This window comes from Fragaria vesca, linkage group LG3 (assembly GCF_000184155.1).
Source record: "Fragaria vesca subsp. vesca linkage group LG3, FraVesHawaii_1.0, whole genome shotgun sequence".
In the NCBI taxonomy this organism is placed as follows: Eukaryota; Viridiplantae; Streptophyta; class Magnoliopsida; order Rosales; family Rosaceae; genus Fragaria; species Fragaria vesca.
In genome coordinates, this window is record NC_020493.1 from 25,556,425 (window position 1) to 25,579,062 (window position 22,638).

The window sequence follows — 22,638 nt, forward strand, 5'->3', positions numbered from 1 at the left end:
CCACATGGCCAGCGTCGGCATCCACCCCTACCACCAGCAATGGGCCCCGACGGCAGCCCCTCCTCCTCCCCCGGCCGTTGCGACGGTGCCGCCAAAGAGAGAGAGAGGGAGAGAGGGTAAAAAGATTAACCATGGCTATTTTAGTCATTTTGTTCTAAATTGATGTCATTTTGAAAGTTTAGGTATGAAACTGATTAAAAAAAAAGATGAGGTATCAAACTGATTTTAGACCTAAAGTTCAGGGTAGTAAACTGAAATTAACTCTTTTGTTTTTTTCCTATAATATTGGTTACTGTTATGCTGTATAATGACAGTTACCACATGCATTAAGGTTATGTTAATGCAGGATATATGAAAATAATTGTTTACTTCTGTGTGCACATATGAATTGCATATCACTGTGATGAACAGAGATGCATGTTATTAGGATTTTGAGAGTATAAGTTGCAAACTAGCAATTGATACATGTCTCTATAACAGAGAATTGATCTCTAATCTTGAGCGTATACAAGTGCTTTTAGTACACTTGAAGTTTCATGTACAACTGTACAAGATATCTCTACTACAAGTGAAGCCCTACAAGTTCATCAAATTATCTTTTGCTTATATTACCTTTCAAATGTATATCAAATTGTGTGCATCGCAGAGTATGAGACTAGTAGATCACTAGCAATTAACAAAACGAAACTAGGGAAGGACACAGACAAAAATAAAATTACAAGAAAGCCATTACAGTACCTCCTGCCATGAGTCATATATGGTCATAAAAAATGGATTTGTCTGGGGTGAATACTTCGACGTAACAATTGGATGACTAGCAGCACATTTGTAGGATTATATATGTTGAAGACTCGTTAGGGGGGGGGGGGGGGGGGGGGGGTATGTGATCTTACATGGATTACTCATCGAAACTAAAGTTGTTTTACCATTTTTAAAATAAATCAGAATATAGAACGGGTTATTCATGCTAAAGTTGTTTAACAATTTTTTTTCAACCGAGATATAGGAAGAAACTAATCTATGTCATTAACCATTGTTTGACACATTTTGCTAGTTTAGATAGTATAGTGGAGTAGTATGTAGGAGAGCCGCCAGGTTTTCTTATGGATGTGATCTATGAGGACCAATGTAACTCTTCTAATGTTAACCGAGATAGAGATTTTATGTCCCTCTCGGATCAGCATATCATTATTAATATAAATAATGGGCAACGGACTGAGCCTCTTATGTAGGAGGCTGGGTTCCATACCCACTTTTTCAAAAAAAAAAAAAAAAAATAATCTATGTCATTAATGTCTTTGTTGGACAATTGTGTTAAATCACAACACGTCAAAAGTCTCTAGTGAACTATAATTTGCAAAGTTAAAGCCACAACTTGTTTTATTTGATGGAAAGGAGGTCAACAAAGATCAAAGTTTAATTGTCTAAAACAATTTTAGTTGTGAAACCGAATTGATTGAAACTATTTTGAATCACTGAATAAAGAAAATTGAGATAATTAAAAACATTTACTCTTGAAATCGAATTGTTTCACTCTGCTCACTGTATGTATAAAAATAAATTAGAATTTAATTAATGAAAACTCGTAACAATAGTAACACCTAGCACAATGCAGCACCAAATCGGAGCAACATAGACCAACACGAGTCCTTTTTTCTTTCTCTTTTAAGAAAGAAACCAACAGTGTAAGAGTGTTAAATTGTGAAGAAATGAAATAGAAAAATTTTCCCAAAAAAAAAACAAAAACAAATTAAAACGAAAAGGAAAAGACCCATTCTATTGGCCCCTACACCGAAATTCGGTGAACACTAGTCCAGATAACCAAAACCATTATAATCTAGCACACTAACCTCACCGTGTCGACATGATCAAGCATCTCAACCAAAACGACCGAGTTTTGACTTGACCCCTACGCTCACAACAACTCATCGTCGCTTTTCCCTCTCTGCAACTTCCGCCATTGATCGCCGGAAAAGAACCAAAAGAAGATGAAGATCAACGTCAACCAAATGACTCGCCGCGTCGAGGTCGACAATCGCTACCCTCTCCGATTCTACTACCGCATCGCCGATAACCTCCTCAAACAGGTCCCGCCCCCTTTCTTCTCTTTCCCGCTGCTTCTCTACTCAATTCTCTCACTTCACCTTTGATTATTGAATTTCCGATTTCGCTGGATGTACTTGTTTGATTTCTAATTCAAAATTGAAATTGAAATCGAATTTATGTATGCGGTACCGAAAAGCATTAGGTTTTCTGATTTCCATTCGCTGTACTGGAAGAGTTTTTGGTTTTCCGATTGTTATTATGTTCATAAGTAGCTAGGGTTTAGGAAAATGGTGACATGGTGACATTTTAGGATGCTTGTTATCTAAGTATTACATTTTGAATTTCGTTTTGGCCTGAATGTGATTTTTGTATCTACAGGCTAGTATATACCGTGACGAGAAGAACATTATAGAGTTGTATGTCATACTTGTCCGATTTTCGAGGTACGCTGGAGTGTTCATGAGATGATTTTATTTTTCGTGATGAGGAATTTTGCCAACTTGTGATATTTTAGTTATGGATGACTAATTGTTCACATTTTTCTCCACAGTTTGGTGTCCGAAACTATACCTCGTCATCGAGACTATCAGGCAATTCTTCCGAAAGAGAGGAGTCTATATAAGAAGGTGTGAAGTTTGTGCTAATCTTTGTTGAAGGTTTTACTTCTTGTGTTAAATGTGAACTTGTTCTGACTGGGGCCGTGGTATCTCTCTATTGCAGAAACTGTTGAGTGTGCTGGATGAGCTTGAGTCTTTGAAGCCGGAATTCCAACGCCGTGTGAGTGAACATAATGAGACCGATGCAGCTTCTCATCTGCCTGAACTTGAGAGCACTTCATACGGCTTGCAGACGTCTTCTTTTGAATGGCCTCCTGTTAACAATAATTCATTGAGCATGAATGTTAGGCAGGTACTGATACCCCAAATACTCCACATCATTGATAATTGATATGTGTGTATCTGAACTTTTGTATTGGTTTACAGTATATGGTAATTGATCTTGTTGTATTGTAAAGAAGCACGAGATGATTTTGAGGATAGTTTTGTTTTATCTTCATTTCAACTTACTAGATTTTTTGAAGTTATTGGAATACTATGCTTATTCCAAGTGTATTGCTCTTTTCACATATCTGCAGCCTACTAGCCTGACGTCTCAGTCATCATGGAAGTATAAAAATGATTTTTCACGGGTTACAACAAGTACCATACCAATCGACAAGCAGTTCCAGAATCTGTGAGTACATTTGTTATAGTGATAGGCTGTATACCTAATTGGGATATTAAAGATATGAGAACATGACAACAATTGCTTGATTTTGCAGATCCTTTAATTTACCTCTTCCAAACAAAGAGACTTTGTCTAGACACTCATTTTTGGGTCCAAATGGTCTTCAGGGTCAGTGGCGAGGACCCAGCGCAAAAGTTAAGGTAGATTATCAAATTTGTCGTTTCAAAATTTTTAATATTGCTGAAGAACTCCTTTAACCAACTACTGGGCAGGTTCAATATCCAAGCAGTACTGATATAATCCCCAGTGAAAATTCGGGGTAAGTGTTAATGCTATTTCAAATGCATAGTCTAAACCTGTTTATACTTTGTTTGTTCTTTTCACATCTATTTTTTATGTTTTGCTTCTTTCTTGGTACACAATTAAAGATCAAAGGCTTACTTGGTCTTTATCTAAGACCTTTCATGATGATTGTGGCTAAAATCCTCACTTTCATGTCATCCATGGTAACAGCCTCAATCAAGCTGTACAGTATGATCTTGTGGGTGTAAAAGAAGGTGATCCAGGCGGGGTGAATTCTACCATGGAATCAGTGCTCTCATTGGACAATGGTGAATGGCTACATCCTGCTCAGGAATCATCTCCTTCATGGATTAGTGAAGCAAAGGAAGATCCTTTTCCATTGGTCAAACAACCTTCTCCTCCTCCTGTTCTTGCTCGAGTGCAGCAGGAAGTGACTCCAATTCATCATTCAAAAGTGGCAGATCCAAGACCAGGACTTGCAAATCCATCTCAGGATGGGATGCCAAGTTCTAATTCATATCAGCATTTGCACGTTGTAAGTTTCCTATACTGTATCGTATGCAACGAGTCATTTTCTCCATCGTTTGTTAATTAACAATCTTCAAGAAATTATCTCACTTCCTTTTGAATTGATAGTAGTTTAATATATTTCGTTCTGCAGCCAATAAAAATGATGGAGGACTTCCTAAGATTGGCTCGGAAAAATACAGAAAAAAACTTAGAAACATGCGGTGTTCTTGCTGGTTCATTGGTAAGTTATATAAAAGTCTTGTATTTTTACAAAATTAAATGAAGTTGGTGTGTCTGGTTCTTATCTTTCAAAATTATGTGTTGCAGAAAAACAAGGTTTTCCATATCACTACGCTAATAATCCCAAAGCAAGAGTCAACTTCTGATTCGGTAAGATTAGTACCATGTTTACAATCGCCTTCATGTGTTGTTTTCACTTTGACAGTAGCTTTGCTCTCACTTTTGTGTCTGGCTAGATGACCTTATTAAATACTCAAAACTAATATAGTGAAATACCAAAATCCCAACCTCTCCACACCTTCCTGCTAGCATGTGATTGGTGGGTCCGAAGGCCATGCGGAGACACACAAACCATAAACCGATTCTTGTTGATGATTTTTAGATGACCCTCACTGATATATTATAATTGATAACAGTGGCACCCTTAATCAAATTCTTTGTGTTCTGTGATATCTCCCAAGTTAACATTTCTATATTTTCCGAGTGCTTCTGTCTATTTTCTGTTATTTGGATAACATTATCAATGTTTACATCTTCAGTGTCAAACATTGAATGAAGAAGAAATATTTGAGGTTCAAGACAGACTATCTCTTTTTCCTCTGGGTTGGATTCATGTAAGTTCAGAATAGACTTGGTCAACATTACTTGTTTATTGTTCTTGCTCTTGTTCATGTGATCATTATTTTCATTCTCTTATATCTGTGCTGTGCCAGACACACCCATCACAGACCTGTTTCATGTCATCAGTTGATCTGCACACACATTACTCATACCAGGTAAAGAGCAATATCACTTTTGCTGTTTTTTCTTTTCTTTTCAGCCCAACAGCTAGCTTTATACAAGTTAGCCACTTAGCCCATTTATTCTATATCTCCAAGGTTCTCTTCTGCACCATAATACAGTATCTTATGTACCTTTTCAGATTATGTTACCAGAAGCAATTGCAATTGTTATGGCTCCGACAGACACATCCAGGTAGTTTTGTTGTCTATTGATGAAAACACAAATATAATATCATGCGTCATGATTTAGTCTGCAATTCAATATAAACTAATTGCCTCCTACATATGCAACTGCAGTCCGCACGGCATATTTCACCTATCTGACCCTGGTGGTGTATCTGTTATCCGTAACTGTCAACAACGTGGATTTCATCCCCATGAAGAGCCTTCGGATGGAACCTCAATTTATGAGCATTGTTCTCATGTGTATATTAATTCTAATTTGAAGATCGATGTAATTGATCTGCGGTGAGATTTTGACTCTATCACTTATGTGAATCAAGATTATTTGGGAAAGACGGTAAATATGTAACACAAGAACTATCATCTTCAGTCAAATGACCATGTTGTAAATTCCAAGTCTTCTGAATATGAAACATTTGATCGAATATCCGGCTCTTTGGATTCTCTTTACTATTGAGTATTGATTGTATATCAGACTTCGGTAGTATCGTGCTATTTATATGAATTCTGTAAGGAAAATATGGAACTGTATGCAGATATATCTGAGTTATGCAGATTATATAAGTAGCTTGCCTTTTGTTATCTATATACCTGGCAATTGATTCTTAAATTCTTGAGTAGTTGTTCGCTGAAAATATCTTCAAAAAGACCGGCCACCTCTGGTCAAGTGGAAAGTGGAATCATGATTTGCAGTCTACATAGATCTTTTACACTTCTGTTTCCCTTTTCTTGTTTTAAACACTTCTATGTCAGGGCATTTCAGCCATTTCTTACTTTCTACTCGATCGGGTGAAGAAAATATTACCCACTCTAAATCTGTCAGCTCTCATTTTCCTTTTTTTTTCTTCTTCAGATTTGACTCAACTTCATCTAACATTGTAAAGAGAAATATCACTCGACATAATAGCTGGGGCAATGATTTTTACTATTACGAGTTTTATCCGAGTGTACGTAAATAAGGTCCTACATCTATAGAGGGTTTCCTCACTTGTTGTCTCTATCATCTTATAATCCGGAGAAACACCAAGTACAGCAAGCAAAGCAATTACTATCATAGGGTAGCCTCCTGGTTCTTCTTCTTCAATTTTTTTCTCATTCTTCTTCTGCAGAAATATACTTCACACTCCTAGTAAGTAAATTGGCACCGAAGAAGAAGATCAAAATGAATGAATTCTGGAAATAGTACCCACCTTCATAGTCATAGAATGGCCTTCTCCAATAGTACTGAGCAGTCCATGTGATCCAATTTAATTTCTGCTACAAATGACATTGACATTCTGGGAATGGTCCCTAAATCCTATTAATAATCAACGTTTGCCATTGGCCAGAGATTTCATTAGGTCATTTAGGTAAACAGTTAAAATCTCTAGTACGAATTACACAAAAGTAAAAAACTTAAGGTATACACCTTAAGTTAAAGCCTTGAGAAAGATGATGGGATTGTTCAACACAATCAAATAAATGTTGCTAAATTGGATACGTACATGCCATTTCGTTGTGTATACTCCAACTGTTCACCACTATCTAATTAGGGTAGCTATATGCAGATTTTTTTCTTGAACGAGAAATGAAACATAGAGGGAAAGGGAAGGGAAGGCAAAACCTACGTGAAGTTAATAAACACTCTGCTAAATTGGTTGTGTGGCAAATGCTATTTGAAATAAACCTATAGGAAAGTATAACACGCGTCTGTTACAAAGTTAGATGAGAAAATAAAAGCTGTGACGCCAATCAAACTCGTTAATCAGTGCGGAGACGAGTTGAAATCGATATGAAACCAAAGCACGCCGTGCATACATGAATTTCCAAACCGTGTTAGGCTCGCTGCACAATCGAATGCCATCATAGGCTTATGACCGCTTTGATTCCAATGATTATTATTGCAGAAAATCAAGCAAACCCAATATTCATAGTGCAATAATATTGTGATTATGATCCCTAGCTAGACCCTCTTCTTTCCTTTTCCTTTTGTTTTTGTTTTCTTCTTGTCTAATCTTAATGCCTGCCTGTTTTGGTGGATGTCCTTATCACAGTACAAAGGAGAGTAACTACACATTGAATGATTTTCATATCAATTTTAGGACCTTTTCTTTTCCAAGATTTTGGTTTACTAACTAATGACGTACATCAGAAACTTATGCATAAATGCTCAGTGAGATATCGCCTTTCACCAAAATTGTAGCTCAAGGAGTGAAACCTAGTCTCTGCAGAGAGCCATCACCACGCAGGAGCTTCAACTACCACTCATACGTATGCATCGATCACCTTATATATAACCCTCTCTGTCTCCTCTCTTTGTTATCTGTGCTGTGTTGCCTGATCAGTTGGAGAAGTAGTAAGAAGTACAGTAGATACTTCATAGAAGAAGATCAAAATGGGAAGAGCGCCGTGCTGTGAAAAAGTTGGGCTAAAAAGAGGAAGGTGGACAGCCGAAGAAGACGAAATCTTGACAAACTACATTCAACTCCATGGAGAAGGCTCTTGGAGATCTTTGCCCAAGAATGCAGGTCTGTTATAAACATATCTGCATTTTTGTTACTTTGATCTTTCAGTAAATTTTATTGTGAGAGATATTTGTATATTTGTTTTGAAGGTTTGCTAAGGTGCGGGAAGAGTTGCAGACTGAGGTGGATAAATTATCTGAGGACTGACTTGAGGAGAGGGAACATTACTCAAGAGGAGGAAGAAACCATAGTAAAGTTGCACACTGCTTTGGGTAATAGGTAAGTGATATAATGCATGTCCTCATCTTCTTTATATTTCTTCATTAATTTCTTTCAAATATATCATTACTTTGTTGGTCTGAAATTCTACCATCGATTCTCAGTGAAATTTGTGCGGATACTCAATACTTCAATAGGTCGAGTAGTATTGCTTATAGCAATTTCACTTTGATTATGACAATTCTACACTCTACAGTACGTCTACATGAACAAGTTACTGCTGTATGCATGATTTTGATTTTGTTAATTTTTTTTTTTTTTTTTTTTTTTTACTACATTGAATCGATTCTTCTTCTCAAAACTTACCGATCTAAATTTTGATTTTGTATTTTGTATTTTTTCTATTAGTTTTTTTTTTTTTTTTTTTTTTTTCATTCTATATTTGTTGCAAGCTTTGTAATGTGAACGTAGTTGTGTTTAATTAGTTTAACTATGTCCTGTCCTACTACGTCATCAACTGGTTGTACTTTTTGTAGCTAAGAATGCATTCTCCTCAAGCTGACAATTTCAAAGTTGTCTTTCCCACGCATTTTAGTCATCCTTCTGCTGATAGATGGGCTCTAGGGTGAATCAGAATCAGAATATGTGTATGAAAAGAAAAAATACAGCTAGAGAGAAATGTCATTTCATCATAGCTTCGTTAATCAAGTCTTTGATTATCTCACAAAGAACAATTTCCTACTTCAATATTCGAAATTATAACATACAAAGAAAGATAAACACATAGTTGTATCACTTGTATGCAAATGATGCTACATCCACAATACGTCTTGTTATCGATATGCAACGTATATAGTTAATATTTATAGTAGTGCTCCTTACCCGGCCAGTTAGTTTAATGACCTTTGATCGTTATCTTATTATTTATGAATGGAGAGAGCTCTTCTAATAATTAAGGACACCCTTTAAGTTGAGGACTTTTTGGCTTAACTCACATTTCGATTATATCCACATTTTGACCGTTGAGTTTATAAGTATTTATGAGTATATCATTTATGTAAATTTTTAACCATATTGAAAAATCGTTAAGGCATTCATAAGTGTGATTTACCAATTATGAACTTGAACAGTTAATGTTTGACATATTTGGTTCGTCCATTAATTTGATCTAGTTTGTTACCTTAACAATCACCAATTTGGCTGAAAATTTGTAAAAATGATATATTCATATACATCTAAAAACTAGACCGATAAGATGTTAAAATATGATCGAAAAATGAGTATTTTATAAGTGTATAGATTTTCACTAGTTGTACGTATTGCAGGTGGTCATTGATAGCTGCTCAGTTGCCGGGAAGAACAGATAATGAGATTAAAAACTACTGGAACTCTCATTTGAGTCGCAAAATCTACACCTTCACCAAGCTTATGGGAAACGAATGTCTCATCCCCACCATGATCAATAATGTATCGAAGACGGCTAATGCGAAATCAAAGCGCAAAGGACGTACAAGCAGATCCACCATGAAAAACAAGAACAAGCTTAACAAGAATGTTACAGTGCCAGCCTCATTTCCACAAGTCATAAAGCAAGCTTATGTGAATGATGTGTTTGAATCGTTAACCAGAGAAAACGCAGGTCAAGTGGAAACCAGTCCTTTAATGGGCTCGGGGTGTTGGTCCCCCAAAGAAAAGGATGGAAATGAAGAAGAGGTAGAGACAATAAGAATGTTGGGTGGTGTGCAAGGTTCTTGCTTGGATATTACAGCTGCAGGGATGAGTAGTTCAACAACTACTGCAATATGTGTAGCTAATAATGGTGAAAAAGAGGCATTGGACCCAAGTGAATGTGTAGACAGTGATGCAAGTGTGAATCATAAGCCAAGTGGGAAGACTACTGCTATAGGGTTTAAGGAGCAGAGAGGAAATGAGGTTATGGATTTTACAGATGACCATGAGGTAACCATAAAGAGTGACCATCAAGGTATTTGGAGCTCAAATATTGAAGGGAGCTGTGATGAGATGTATGCTTTCTCTTCCCCATTGAATGCAGCCTTTGATGATCATGAATGGCTCGATTGGGATTGGTTAGGTGGTGATGGAGGCGGTGGTCTTCAATGTCATAATAATGAGGAGTTGGATTTATGGGATGAAGGGGAGGTGAGGATACCTTGGTTATGGGAGAGTGGCAATGTTGATGATCAGAGAAACTAATTGCTTGAACCTTGTAAACTAATTTATTCTGTCAATTATTTGATTGTGTGAAGAGAAATGTAGACGTAGTGTTTGTAGAATCAAGTTGATACGCATAAAATCTGTGTTCTTTCAGAAGATGCATATCAACGTTGTAATCTTATTCCTTTCTTCTTTTCACCTCGCGAGGTGATTTCTACCGGTTCACCTCGGATTAAGGAATCTCTGGTGGAGCTGCTTGTGTGCCATTAAGGAAATGATTGTACAAGAAGCATTGTTGATTCAAGTGCTGATGTGTTCAAAGTTTAAGTGAGAGAGGACCTTTCTTCATTTTCTTAGCTTCTGCGAAAAAGACAGTTGTAACTTCTAACTTCGAAAAGTACTAGTGCACCAAGAACTGTACTTTCTGCAATGTTGTTGAAACCATTTCCTGTGCGGTAATAATGCTGTAATTGTATGTACTTGACTGTTTGCACCTTCCTCAAATTTATTCCTGGCTGAACTTTTAGGTGGTTTCAGAGTGTCAAATCTCCCTCACAAAATATATGTAGTACCTTCTGTCTCGCTTGAATCCTCGTATATATGAGAAAATTAAATTCACGTTAAAAGTTTACCAACTCGGCCATCATGAGAAGGAGAGTGCCTTTTTTCTGATAGCTCCATCTGGCCTACCCATGCATACTGCTTAAAGTTCCTGTACCTGCTAGACTTTTCTGTGGTCACCTTGTTGATATCAACCAGAAGTCACTATCATTTGCTTAATTTCATTTATGATTTCTGGAAAAGAAATCCGGAAAACATTTCGTTGGGAAAATATTTGAACGAAGATCTTCATGCAACTGGGAATGCCATATTAGAATAGATAACAGAGAGGCATATGCTGCATAATGTTTCGATTTAATGACAATAGTGACTTGAGGATTGGTGTACAGTCATCCCATAGTCGACATGAATCACCACATCTACTCAATCAATGATGGACCGAAGAAAAAGATTCGGTTCATTGTTCAAAAGTAAGGTGGCATTATGAAGCTGGTTACTGCATTGTATCAAGAAAGAAACAAATGGGTGGAAGCTCAAATTGAAGAGACTGAAATTGAGAATTGCTGCAAACTGAACCACAGCTCCATGCCTCCATAGTGATCTACAAAGACTTTATAGATTACATGCAATAAATAATCAATGACTTGAATACAAAACAATATCAACATAATACAACATCAGCAAGGGAACCATATGCAGAGACTTGAGGGCTGAGGTGGAGCTAATAGAGAAATTATACACTGTTTGCAGCATTATAATTTCAGGATATCAGCAACCACTTCATCGACCAAAGAATTAAAAATTTGATCCTCAATCTCAACTCCGACTGCAAATTCATCAGCTTCAAATTCGAGCCATCTTACATACTGGCTGGTCATGTCCTTGTTCACGAGCTCGTCCACCATACAATCCCCCATGCTCATTAAAGCTAAGAATTCTTTGTAGAATTCTTCTGCTAAGATGTCCTTTCTTCTCACCATGGCTGTGCCTTTCACCCATGCTTTGTATCCCCCACCCACATAACGCCTGCATCGAAAGTCCAAGCATTCACTTGTACAATCAAATAATTCCTTTCGCCTTAGCTTGGAATTGCCACCATCTTTTTCAAAACGTCCTCTTCGACTCTCCAACAGATTGAACAGATGAGGGTTTATGATCTCGTGGGATCGACCCAATGCGAAGTCCTGAAACATGAATTCCACATTACACAGTGTCTCCTTTATGTACCCCAACTCCCACTCATCTGATCTCGAAGGATTTGGCATGTGTACTGTAGCTGCATGGTGTCTTCCCACAGTTCCAGTGGCGGTGGAAGAAGCAGAATCTGATAACTCGGTATCAGCTTCTATGGAATGGAACTTCTTTGAAGAACTTAAACCATTAACTTCTCGAGCTCGAATGGAAGAACATAACTTGCTTGCTGAATAACCAAAAAAAAAAGTTTAGCATTTTGTAAGAGGATAAATTACCTAAGGAGACAGAACAAAAGCAGAAGCAACTTAATTATGCATCATCTCATACCTTCTGTGCTATTACTATCGCTGCCAACTGACGAGTCGTAACTTTCATATGAAAAAGAGGGTTCCAAAATTGAGACTGGACTAGGGTGTCGGCAACTAAGCATCTGTCCAGAATCAATATGACTGCTGCTATACTCATCCACCCTATCAACTCCCTGAAAATGTAGTATTTGTTCAGCTATAATCAGATACACTAATACAAAGTTATGCCACCAGTGATCTTATCACTTGGAAGAATTGAAATAAAAATATTTTTATTCCACAGAAAGTGACCAGCATCATCAAGACTAGCAGTGAAAGTGAGTCATACCTGAAACTTGTCTTTAGATCTGAAAGCAGCAGTGTCAGTGGATGAAAATTCAGAGTCATACCGGCCACCCAATTTGTCTGTAACAAACAGATGTTGGTCTCTCTCGTCATTTACTCTTTTCCTAGCAGTAGCTGCATTAAAATAGGAGTCCACATCTCCATTAGAAACAGTTGAACTTGATCCTATTTTCACAGAGTCGCGACTAGAGGAAGATTCAGTTCCATAAGACAATTCTTTCAACTTTTGTTCCAAAAGCATACTCAAAGCATCACCTCCTATCACATTGTAACCAAGTGAAGATAGCTTCATACTATCAGTGTCAAGCAACAATCTTTTACCACGGTGATCCATGCAAATACTGTTATTCTTCGGAGTGACCTGAACAGGGATTTCAGTCCCAGGAAATGATCGTGTAAGAGGGGCTGTGAATGTAAATGAAACGACATCCATACCACCTTTCTTTTTGCAATCTTCAGACCAACAATATTGTCTGTCATTAACTGAATTAGATTGAACTGGCTTCTGATTTTTGTCACTCAACATATCATCAACAACGCAGTCTTTATTAAAATGGAAGTTCCCATCTATTGTTCGCTTCTTCCGAGTGTAACTCGTTGTATTTGAATAAGAAACTTCTTTTGCACTATCTGATGCCTCTAAGCTCAACTTCCTCGATCCAACTTTGGAGTTTCCACTACTTCGAATTGAGCTTTTGTGACGCCCGGAAGAAGAATCACCAGAAAGCGCTTTTCTGACCTGCGAGTTGGAAGCCAAAGGTTTTGAAGGTAATTTGTCTTTATCCATTAGACTATTTTGTTTTTGATTGTTCTGCTTAAGAGCTCCAGAAGCATTATGAGCAGAAGGTTTCCTATGTAAGTTCTTTTGAACATTTGGTTGGCTCCTGAAGGACTGGGTTGAGCTGGCCTCATTTTGTTCTCTCTGACCCACCAAGCTTCTATTTCTACTTGAATTCTGACCTCTTTTCTGCACATTGACTTTTGCTTGTATTGCAAGAGAAATCGACTTTCCTTTATTCTTTGAAGTGTCTTCTTCTGTATCAGACGGAGCTCTGAAGGACATATCTATAGATCCATTCCAGCTCTTGTTTAAAGACTGACCCTTAAGGTACTTAGAAGCATTTGACTCAACTGGCTTCTGAGACACTTCTGGAGGCCTAGATATCTTATAAGTACCATCCACTTTCTCTGTTGAATCTCGGACTTTGAAGGTTTCTGAAGATGACCCAACCAGTGTCACTTTCCGAGAAGCCTCTGCCTTTTCCTTGAGAGCTTGAACCTTTAATGGTGCAGAAGAAGACCCTACTAGAGGCATTTTCGCCTTGACACTAGCTTGCGGTCCAGGCTCAATCATTCTTGCAGCAGCTTCCATTATGTGAGCAGCAGTCTTAGTGGGAACAAAGCCGGGATTTTTAATAGGAGACAAAAGTTTATGGTGTGTAATTGGGATAGACTTGGCTGATCTAGGAGGCAACATTTCAGTTTGGAACTTCTCGATTGGTCTGCTATGCACCTTCTGGGCCTTTGGCTCCACAGTAGTCCTGGTAGGGCCCTCCATAAGAAGGTTTCCAGAAAACATCAACTGATGATCATGATAATAATCAACATTTTTCCTGTGGTAAGGAGCATCTTGGAAAGACTGAGTTTCAAAAAATGGGGAAGAGTAGGGCTCAACAACATTGGATGGGGGTAATGAGTCCAACCCCATTAGCCTGGCAACTACACTAGGGGCTTTAGATCCATATCCTTCTTCATCTGTAACCGATGAAGCACAGCTATAGTCACTGCCACCTTTGAAACTCGTTACCCCAGTTTCATCCTCATCAACCTAGAAGAGTTGTAAATAGTATTAGATTCAAACCCCACATATAACGGTCTAAACAAACAAGCAGTACGAGAACAGTGAAAAATTAAATACCCACCGGATGATTCCGCATCACTGGAAAGTTCCCATAGCCTTTCTTTCCTTGTTTTGAACGTTCTAAGTAAACACAAACATGAAAGAAATATCAAAATGTGTAAACCACAAATTATATAGAGAATGATATAATTAAGAATATAATGTGCACCAGTGACGAAACTTATGTTATTTACGCATTAGAACTTACCTGGTAATTCTGACTTGCTAGAGAATAACTTTTTTCGAGATTTTGAAGACCAGTCAAACAGCTGAAAGAAACCACCCACATGTCCTGATCCATTTCTAACACCTTCCTTTTCAACTCCCATCTTTCTGATCAAATTCAAAACTACTTCAACAATCAAGTAGACGAAGCATGGAGGAAGATGATTTAGTTCCACTACCAAAATCCATCTGCAAATTCAACAAAAACAGATCAATCTTATGATATAAATGGTATACATATCTTACAAAAGGTAGTTTGGATAGAAGTCCTAGCAATCCAAAAAGACTGAATGCATAAGTTATTTCATGAATCTGGATAAGCATCATTATTGAAATCAAAGGTATGAAATCGAACATACTGATACCTTTTAAACAAGTAAAATCCAACAATATTGTATCATGTTAATAGCGGCTATCTAACAGATGGCAAATAATTATGTGGACGTCTTACGTATCCTTGGGGGAAGACCACTCCTATGGTGGCAGATTTTAGTAAGCTACAGCTCTAGCACTTAAAACCTAGATTGTGCAAACTCTCATCAGTTATGCTCAGTCTCTCTTCACTTTCGATCATACATATCTTCCTGGATATTCTTATTCTATGAGGAAATAAAATCAGCTGATTTTGTTAAGTTAAGACTTGGTAGTGAGTAAACTCAGTATCAGTAGCTACACTTCCCCAGTTTAATCCTACAATCAAGTCTGCAATTTGACCGGATAGCCATAGCTTTAGCCCACCCAATTGGATATCAAAACTAGACTACACATCATGGTAATGACACACAGACATCAACTCCTAGTAATAGTCCTAACATGCTTTAACATAAACACATATGCTGCATTCACTGGAGAGCTCATATGCTTCAAGCATCTACCTTTCTAAACCCAAAGATCACTAAATTGCACAATTCAAATGAGACTACCAAATCACCCAAAATCCATCCCCTATTTCCAGCATCAACAACTCAACAGTTCAATAAAATTTCTAGCAAATCCATTCACCCAAATCAGAAAAGAACAAGACTTTACCCAAAACAAAAGTCAACACTCACTTCAATTGGGTACCCAACAACTGAAACAGTTCAAGCAAATCACAATCTAAATTTCCAAAACAATTCAAACCCATATGCTACATTTTCTCAGCAACTAAGCCAAAATCACAGAAGCCCAGAAACCAAAGCCAAAGATTCCAACTTTACACTGAAAATCAAACCAAGAACTCACCAGAAACAAAGGGCTGGATCAGCTCAGGCTCTCTAAGCTCATGGTTCAGCAATTAAATCCAAGCAAAGCAATTAAAGATTTGAAGGGAGCACATTAAAAATGGGGATGGGGCAAAATCTTTTCTTTGTACTAATCTGAGGTCAGAGACTAACTCTCTCACTGTCTCTCAGAGCATTGATGAGGCAGGGTTTTAGTTCAAAACATTAAATTGGGGACATGGTGGGAATTTCTGTGTTTTTGAAAGCAATAATTTACGAGATAAAAACAAAAAATATAAAACCAGAAAAACTGAAAAGCTATAACGTCTCAATTTTCATTTCAAATTCCAAACGTTGGGGTCTGGGGGTGAGATGGGGGAAGGTCATAGAGTTACACGCTGGTGCATGTGGGGGACTGTGCTGCTATGTGACACGTGTCGCTCCGTTTGAATGGTGGCGTGAAAAGGTAGAAGAAGTTTCTGAAAGAGTCAAACAGTAAAAGACGCCGCTCCCGTTCAGGCTTTTTGTTTTTTTACCTCGGGTTCGTGTCGGGAGATGATAAGCTGCTGCGCTCGTACTAGTGCATCATGGTGATGAGAATAAGGGGATAATATGATCATTTATAAACAAATTAAAGAGAGTAGAAGAAACAGAGCGTGTTGCTCAAGCAGCACCACACTGCTTATGTAGATGGATGAATGGATTGGTGTAAGCATCAACAATCTTTGTCAAAAGTAGGGGTGTAAATGATGTTCACAAAAATTCATCACACCAACAATGGAGGGATTCAGACTCATACACTTGACAATACACGACATTAAATACAAATAATGAATATATATTGGTTAGTCATCGTCAAATATGTGTGTAATATGATATTTGGATAGGTAAAATGATTATTAATATTTAGTTCAGTACTATTTGGTCTAGTAGTATAGTTTTCTCTTAATAAGTGAGAGATTGTAAGTTCGAGCCACAAAACTGTATCTGGGTTTTTTTAAGTTTTTACCGATAACTACATAAATAACAACTTGATTACCACCGTCTCTCTCTCGTATGGATTCAGATCGGACTTAATTATCACCGTCTCTCTCTATTTGTTATGCATCACAAATCCTTTTTGGTGATTTTGATTTGATTTGATTGTGATCTGATTTGATTTTTGAACTTGAATTTTGATTTTTGTGCAGTATTTGGGAATTCGACCAATCCGGTGATTGGATTTTGGTGCAATTTTGTAGTGAAGAGATGTGTTGTTGGCTAGTCAAGGTGGGCACTGGTATTTGAGGGGAAGTCTGTCTTTGGCAAGAGAAGAAGAAATCCTCTGAGAATCATAGGTAGTGGAGGCCATGATATGTTTGAAAACCAAGTTCGTCGTCTCGTCCTCCAAAAATAGCAATTTGAGTGTGCACTGTGTGCTTTAGGATTTGATTGATGTATTGGTAGGTGCAAATGCTGGGCACAGTACGAATGACTCAGGTGAATGGGTTATTAAGCAATTCTTACCTTACTGAGGGTTAGTAGTTTACTAACGGTTAATAACTTTACGTTTACTTTAAAGGTTTTGTGGATATTTGATCTTATTATTGTTGTTAGTATTTAATTAATTTTTGCTGTAAATTATGTTGTAAGTTATGATCATTGATATGCTGTAATTATGGAGATCTTTTGATTCGGTCATATGTGCATTTATATTGTAACGCTACTGACCTTTAATAACTTGTAATATTACGTTACTGATCACAAAAATGTTTAATACTATTATCATAAGCCAAATTACAATTCTCAAGATAAAAAAATTAGCTTGAGTTATTTTGTAAGCTAAATTTGGCTTATGAGGTTGGTAGGCTAAAACTAAGTATTATTTTATTCAACTTTAGATATTGTTCTTTTAATTTACACTAGCATCTAAATCAAAAATTTGTTACTAACAACAAAATTTTATACCATCGCGACGATCTCGACAAGATCTTTCATATGAGCCTCTTATCGAATATATTTATATAAAACTTTTTTTATTATTAATTATTGAATTAAACAAATAAATGATAAAATAAAAAGAAATTGTTTTACCTAAGGATTTATCTTACGGTAGGAGTGTTTCTTAGGCCAAAATATTATTAATTTGATTAAGGATTTAGCTTATGGTGAGAGAATTTGGTAAGCTAAAACAAGATTTTATAAAATAATCTTGTTTTGTAAGCTAAATTTAGCTTACGATAGGAGATGTTCTACTGGGCTCAATAATGTCACGAAAATAATAAAAAAGGCAATTTTGTAATTTACTCATTAACAGATTCTGTTAGTTAAAATGGATGAAAAATGAGTTCATGTGAAAAATAAAAGACAAGCTTGCTAGTGGTAATTAAGTGCTGAGAAGTGTATCTAGTGGTAATTATGTATTTTTTTATAGAGTTTTTATTGTCTTAATCCTTTAGAAAATATAGCTAGTATTGTGCTAGCTTATGTGAAGTTGTATATTGTCTATATAATGCAATAGTGATTTTATTTTAACACATATACATTTGAAATTTATCACGAGTATAATGAGATTCGCATGTTATTCTGAAAATGACACGATTAATTAGTTGTATTTATCCGGGTTAAGATTAAGTAGTATTAACGTACGTCATGAAATTTCATATGATGTGATACAAACAAAACAAACACAGGATACCAACAAAAGATAACCACTTCATTGCTCAATATATGATCAAACTAATCCGGGTTTAACATCTTTCATTTACACAGTAAATATCAAGATCTCACATTCGAATTACTTTTACTTCATTATACACTTTGTTTGTACCTCCAAAGATTATCTAGAGTTCATGACCAGTGAGTACTTCATTTAGTGAGAGATTCTTATATGGGGCAGGCGTACCACATGGCGGTACACCTAGTTAGTAAGAACACATACAATGGGTATTATAGATATTGCATATTAAAAAAGCAGGAGGTATGTTATTTTGATATTACATAATGTTTCTTGCATTTCTATTTGTCTGCCCCACCACCACGTAGTAGAAACACCCTATCTAAGTTTTTTCTCATTTCGTTATAGTTAGACTTGTAAATGGACCGGATCTGGAGCAGATCAACCTAGATCCGGATCCGGATCCGTAATAGAAATTTTGGATCCGGATCCGACCCGTTACCCGCCGGATCTTTGATAGCTAGATCCAAATCCGGATCCGGCGGGTTAACGGATATCCGACCCGTTAATCCGATCCATTTATAATAATAAATATTTTCAAATTTTAAATAATAATTTCTTTATTTTATCATAAATTTTCATAAAACATTAATGAAATATTATAACAAAATAAAAGCATACATTAAAAATTGAATTACATGGCCAAAATAGTCCTTAACAATAAACTAATATATTCAAAATATTAGACCTCCAATGTATTTAGCAAAGAGCATAAAAGTAACATACACATCAGTAATCTTCAACTTCATCAAATGATCATACTTTAGAAGTAATTTAGACGTTTAGATTATCCAAATAATTATTATATTATTTAATATTTATCAATAATATTATATTTATAAAAGTATTATTTAATTATTTTAAAACGGATCCGGGTCTTTAACAGATCAGATCAACCACAATCCGTATCCGATCCGTTTAATAAACGGGTTAACGGATCCGGGTCCTTAACAGATCAAAGAGTCTAATTTTCGATCCAAACCCATTTAAAAACCACGGATCCGGAACGGGTCCGGATCATTTACAGGTCTAGTTATATTTAGCATGCAACCACCCGTTATTCCATATGAGCCTCATATATAATTCTTGAATAAAAAGAAGCAAATTAACATATAGCTTTATGAAACATGGTTGACACCGGTTATGCGCACATGGTGGTTGCTAGGAATCATGGTTTATTGAAACTAAAATGCAGAAGCGTAAAGGAAACAAGAAAAATCTGAATGACTACATCATGTATTCTCTTGATGGAGATGAACAATACAATAGAGGCCTTTATATAGGCAATAGGGTTATACCCACCCCCCCCCCCCCCCCCCCCTAAAAAAAACCCCATATTCTTGGTAACAAGCATAATGGTTGCTACAAACTAAAATGATGTAGAACATTACAAGATTAACATCCCAAAACAAATCCCAACTAGATGTCATAAAAAAAACTTTCATTGCGATAAACAGTTGTCTTGAAGGAGGTGAGAGCTTGCTGGGAAATTTCATAGTTCACATGGATGACTAAAGTGCAGCAATATGAAACACAACCAGCAGCATAGCAACAATGATTTACTAAAAATCTCTTCATATTTGACTGAAAAGTTAAAATTTCGAAAGCTTTTTGGCCTACATATGACTGCCATATACAATTCTGAAAATCACTTGCACTCTACCCAGGGCCGGTCCTGAGGAATTTAAGGCCCGGTGCGAAGAAAAAAAGTTGTGCCTCTTGTATCAAAATTTTTATTTAAAAATACCGATTTTTTTTTACTTTCAAACCCATTAATTATCTAAAAATTCTACCAAATCCTTAATCAAGATAAAACCCAGGTTTTGGCTGCTATACATATGTGTATACATACATTAAGCCGTGGAACATCTGATTATTTAATAATTTAAAATTCAAGATGATCGTACGGTTCACGACTTGATGTATGCTATATACATATGTATAGTAGAAAAGTTTGTACAACCCAGTATTTTAATGATAAAAACCAAATATAATCCTTACCAAATTTGCATTAACAGCTTAATATGGACTAAGCAATACAATCATGACCACAATTTTGAGAACCAAAAATCAGTACCCAACTCACCATGTGATCTACTAATCAATTAACACATTTTCTCAAATTGATCTCTGCACCCAAGAGATGAACACGGCAGCAAATCCGATCTATCCTATGCGTCTCATTCATCATCTTTCGAACGTCATTTCTACCAAGCCCAGATAGCTGCTCTCTACCATGTAGACCCATCGACAGCTAGAGTCGCCAGAAAACGCAGAAGACCGTCATGATTCCTTGACGTCGATCTCCTCCTGGGTCTAATGCATGTGCGAAACTGTGAATTGAGGGTATATGGAGGTTAATGACGAAGAGAGGATTCGACAAAGACCGATCAGGTTGCCTAGCGACACCAGACGGCGAAGATTGGCGGAGGAAGGCTTTGGAGCTAAGAGAGAGCTCGGTCGGCGGTCAGGGAAGGGGTCTAACCAACACCTTTACTTATATATCCAAAATTGAGATAGGAATTTAGAAGCCTCAATTAACTGATGACGACGGTGATCAAAGTGTTTTGAAATTCTCTCGTGCCTTTTTTGGTTCCAGCCTAATGCGGGCGCACCGGCTGCACTGCTCAAGGGCCGGCCCTGACTCTACCAACAACCATGTAAAGGCTTATTGCATAAACCATTTAAAATGTGGCCTTAATTGTCAACTTCTTATGTGCATACTATCAGCAACCATTTTAGAACTCAGCCTTAATATACAACAACCTATGCACATGTTTATAACCTATGCACATGTCTGAACAGAAGTATATCAACAACATAATAGCACCTTAACTTCTCACCACTTCGTCTAATAAGAAACAATTTAACATCCCCTCACCATTTTAGGCACTTTCAGTAGCAATACAACCAGAACCCATTCAACACAGCAAATTCACAGCAAACATGAGGCCATCTCCACAACGAACACCACTCGCACATAAGTCATAAATTCACATCATAATCTAAACCATCAAGCCAATTCACCAATCCAAAAAACAAATTATAAAAATGCTTCACCACTTTTTTCTTTTAGTTGACGGCAAACAAACTTTGATAATTAAGAAAAATAAACTGGAAAACTGATGGATTGATCATCATACAGCCCAGACTAGAGAGAAAATCCACGACTCAAGTGAAAGAGATGCCAATCCGAAAGACAGTACCAACTTTGCTGCATATATATATATATATATTGCACAATACAGAGAGATATGCAGAGTTGTAGAGATTCATGGTTTATTGAAGCTAAAGTGCATAAACATAAAAGAAACGAGAAAAATCTGAATGACTACATCTTGTATTCTCTTGATGGAGGTGGACAGTACAATATAGACATCTATATAGGTAATAGGGTTACACAAATGTCTAAATTAAACTAGCCTTATATGGTTAACAGTGGTAAACAAAAGTTCGTAAATCATAAACAAAAACATAAATTAAAAAAAAAATCATAACTCAAAAAAGCAAGAAGAAAAGAGAAAACTAATTAAGAAGCTTGAGGAGGAATGGGATTAAAGAGCAAAAAAACATCCAAAGAAAACTATTGCCTAGATGTATTAACATTCATCACAATATATGATCCCAACAACTAGAGTGTTTCCGAAATCCACTCATGTTAATCCAAATGAAAATAGAACCGAGAATGGGAATCATTAACAAATCACACAAAAAGAAAAAGAAATTGAAAGAATGAAAAACTGTACAACCTTTTGTTACAAGGTCATACATGATCAAGACATGTATTTAAAGTCCATCGATCGATCTTTCAAAATCAGGCGCACTTAAACAAGCGAATAATACTTGTTTTTGAACCAACAAATCCCATTCTTCATGCTAGACTTCAATTTGGCTTTAAGGCAATATGCCTTGTATTTTGCCACTCGACGTTTTCTCTTGGCTTCTGAACTTTTGAAGCTAAAAGACGATGATTTGCGCGAATACTTCTTATTGCTCTCCCACTCATAAGTCTCATTGTGGTGGTTGCCATCACCATAAGGTGATGATCCGTATGTTGA

The 22,638-nt window shown here is 36.7% G+C and overlaps 3 protein-coding genes across 3 annotated transcripts; 2 read left to right on the forward strand and 1 right to left on the reverse strand.

Moving 5' to 3' along the window:
- The first annotated feature begins 1,864 nt into the window (after nucleotides 1-1,864).
- LOC101291220 (AMSH-like ubiquitin thioesterase 3-like) lies at nucleotides 1,865-5,853 on the forward strand. The gene is made up of 14 exons (XM_004295060.1): nucleotides 1,865-2,087; nucleotides 2,425-2,489; nucleotides 2,597-2,672; nucleotides 2,767-2,955; nucleotides 3,182-3,279; nucleotides 3,368-3,473; nucleotides 3,546-3,592; nucleotides 3,787-4,111; nucleotides 4,238-4,327; nucleotides 4,414-4,476; nucleotides 4,866-4,940; nucleotides 5,040-5,102; nucleotides 5,249-5,301; nucleotides 5,406-5,853. The coding sequence occupies exons 1-14, from the start codon at nucleotides 1,989-1,991 to the stop codon at nucleotides 5,578-5,580; spliced, it is 1,524 nt and encodes a 507-aa protein (XP_004295108.1). The 5' UTR covers nucleotides 1,865-1,988; the 3' UTR covers nucleotides 5,581-5,853.
- Nucleotides 5,854-7,665: 1,812 nt separating this feature from the next.
- Nucleotides 7,666-10,168, forward strand: LOC101291508. Its single transcript, XM_004295061.1, has 3 exons — nucleotides 7,666-7,798; nucleotides 7,885-8,014; nucleotides 9,280-10,168. The coding sequence occupies exons 1-3, from the start codon at nucleotides 7,666-7,668 to the stop codon at nucleotides 10,166-10,168; spliced, it is 1,152 nt and encodes a 383-aa protein (XP_004295109.1).
- Nucleotides 10,169-11,442: 1,274 nt separating this feature from the next.
- LOC101292106 lies at nucleotides 11,443-15,970 on the reverse strand. Its single transcript, XM_004296206.1, has 6 exons — nucleotides 15,887-15,970; nucleotides 14,646-14,851; nucleotides 14,460-14,518; nucleotides 12,521-14,365; nucleotides 12,212-12,365; nucleotides 11,443-12,110 (listed from the first exon to the last, which is right to left on the reverse strand). The coding sequence occupies exons 2-6, from the start codon at nucleotides 14,764-14,766 to the stop codon at nucleotides 11,443-11,445; spliced, it is 2,847 nt and encodes a 948-aa protein (XP_004296254.1). The 5' UTR covers nucleotides 14,767-14,851; nucleotides 15,887-15,970.
- Between the last annotated feature and the right edge of the window lie 6,668 nt (nucleotides 15,971-22,638).

Coding starts and splice junctions, on each gene's coding strand:
- LOC101291220 (XM_004295060.1), top strand. CDS start 1,989: ATGAAGATCAACGTCAACCAAATGACTCGCCGCGTCGAGGTCGACAAT. Junction 2,956..3,181: donor TGAGCATGAATGTTAGGCAG/GTACTGATACCC, acceptor ACATATCTGCAG/CCTACTAGCCTGACGTCTCA. Junction 3,474..3,545: donor GACCCAGCGCAAAAGTTAAG/GTAGATTATCAA, acceptor ACTACTGGGCAG/GTTCAATATCCAAGCAGTAC.
- LOC101291508 (XM_004295061.1), top strand. CDS start 7,666: ATGGGAAGAGCGCCGTGCTGTGAAAAAGTTGGGCTAAAAAGAGGAAGG. Junction 7,799..7,884: donor ATCTTTGCCCAAGAATGCAG/GTCTGTTATAAA, acceptor TTTGTTTTGAAG/GTTTGCTAAGGTGCGGGAAG. Junction 8,015..9,279: donor CACACTGCTTTGGGTAATAG/GTAAGTGATATA, acceptor TACGTATTGCAG/GTGGTCATTGATAGCTGCTC.
- LOC101292106 (XM_004296206.1), bottom strand. CDS start 14,766: ATGGGAGTTGAAAAGGAAGGTGTTAGAAATGGATCAGGACATGTGGGT. Junction 14,366..14,459: donor CAGTGATGCGGAATCATCCG/GTGGGTATTTAA, acceptor CAACTCTTCTAG/GTTGATGAGGATGAAACTGG. Junction 12,366..12,520: donor GATCTAAAGACAAGTTTCAG/GTATGACTCACT, acceptor CTACATTTTCAG/GGAGTTGATAGGGTGGATGA.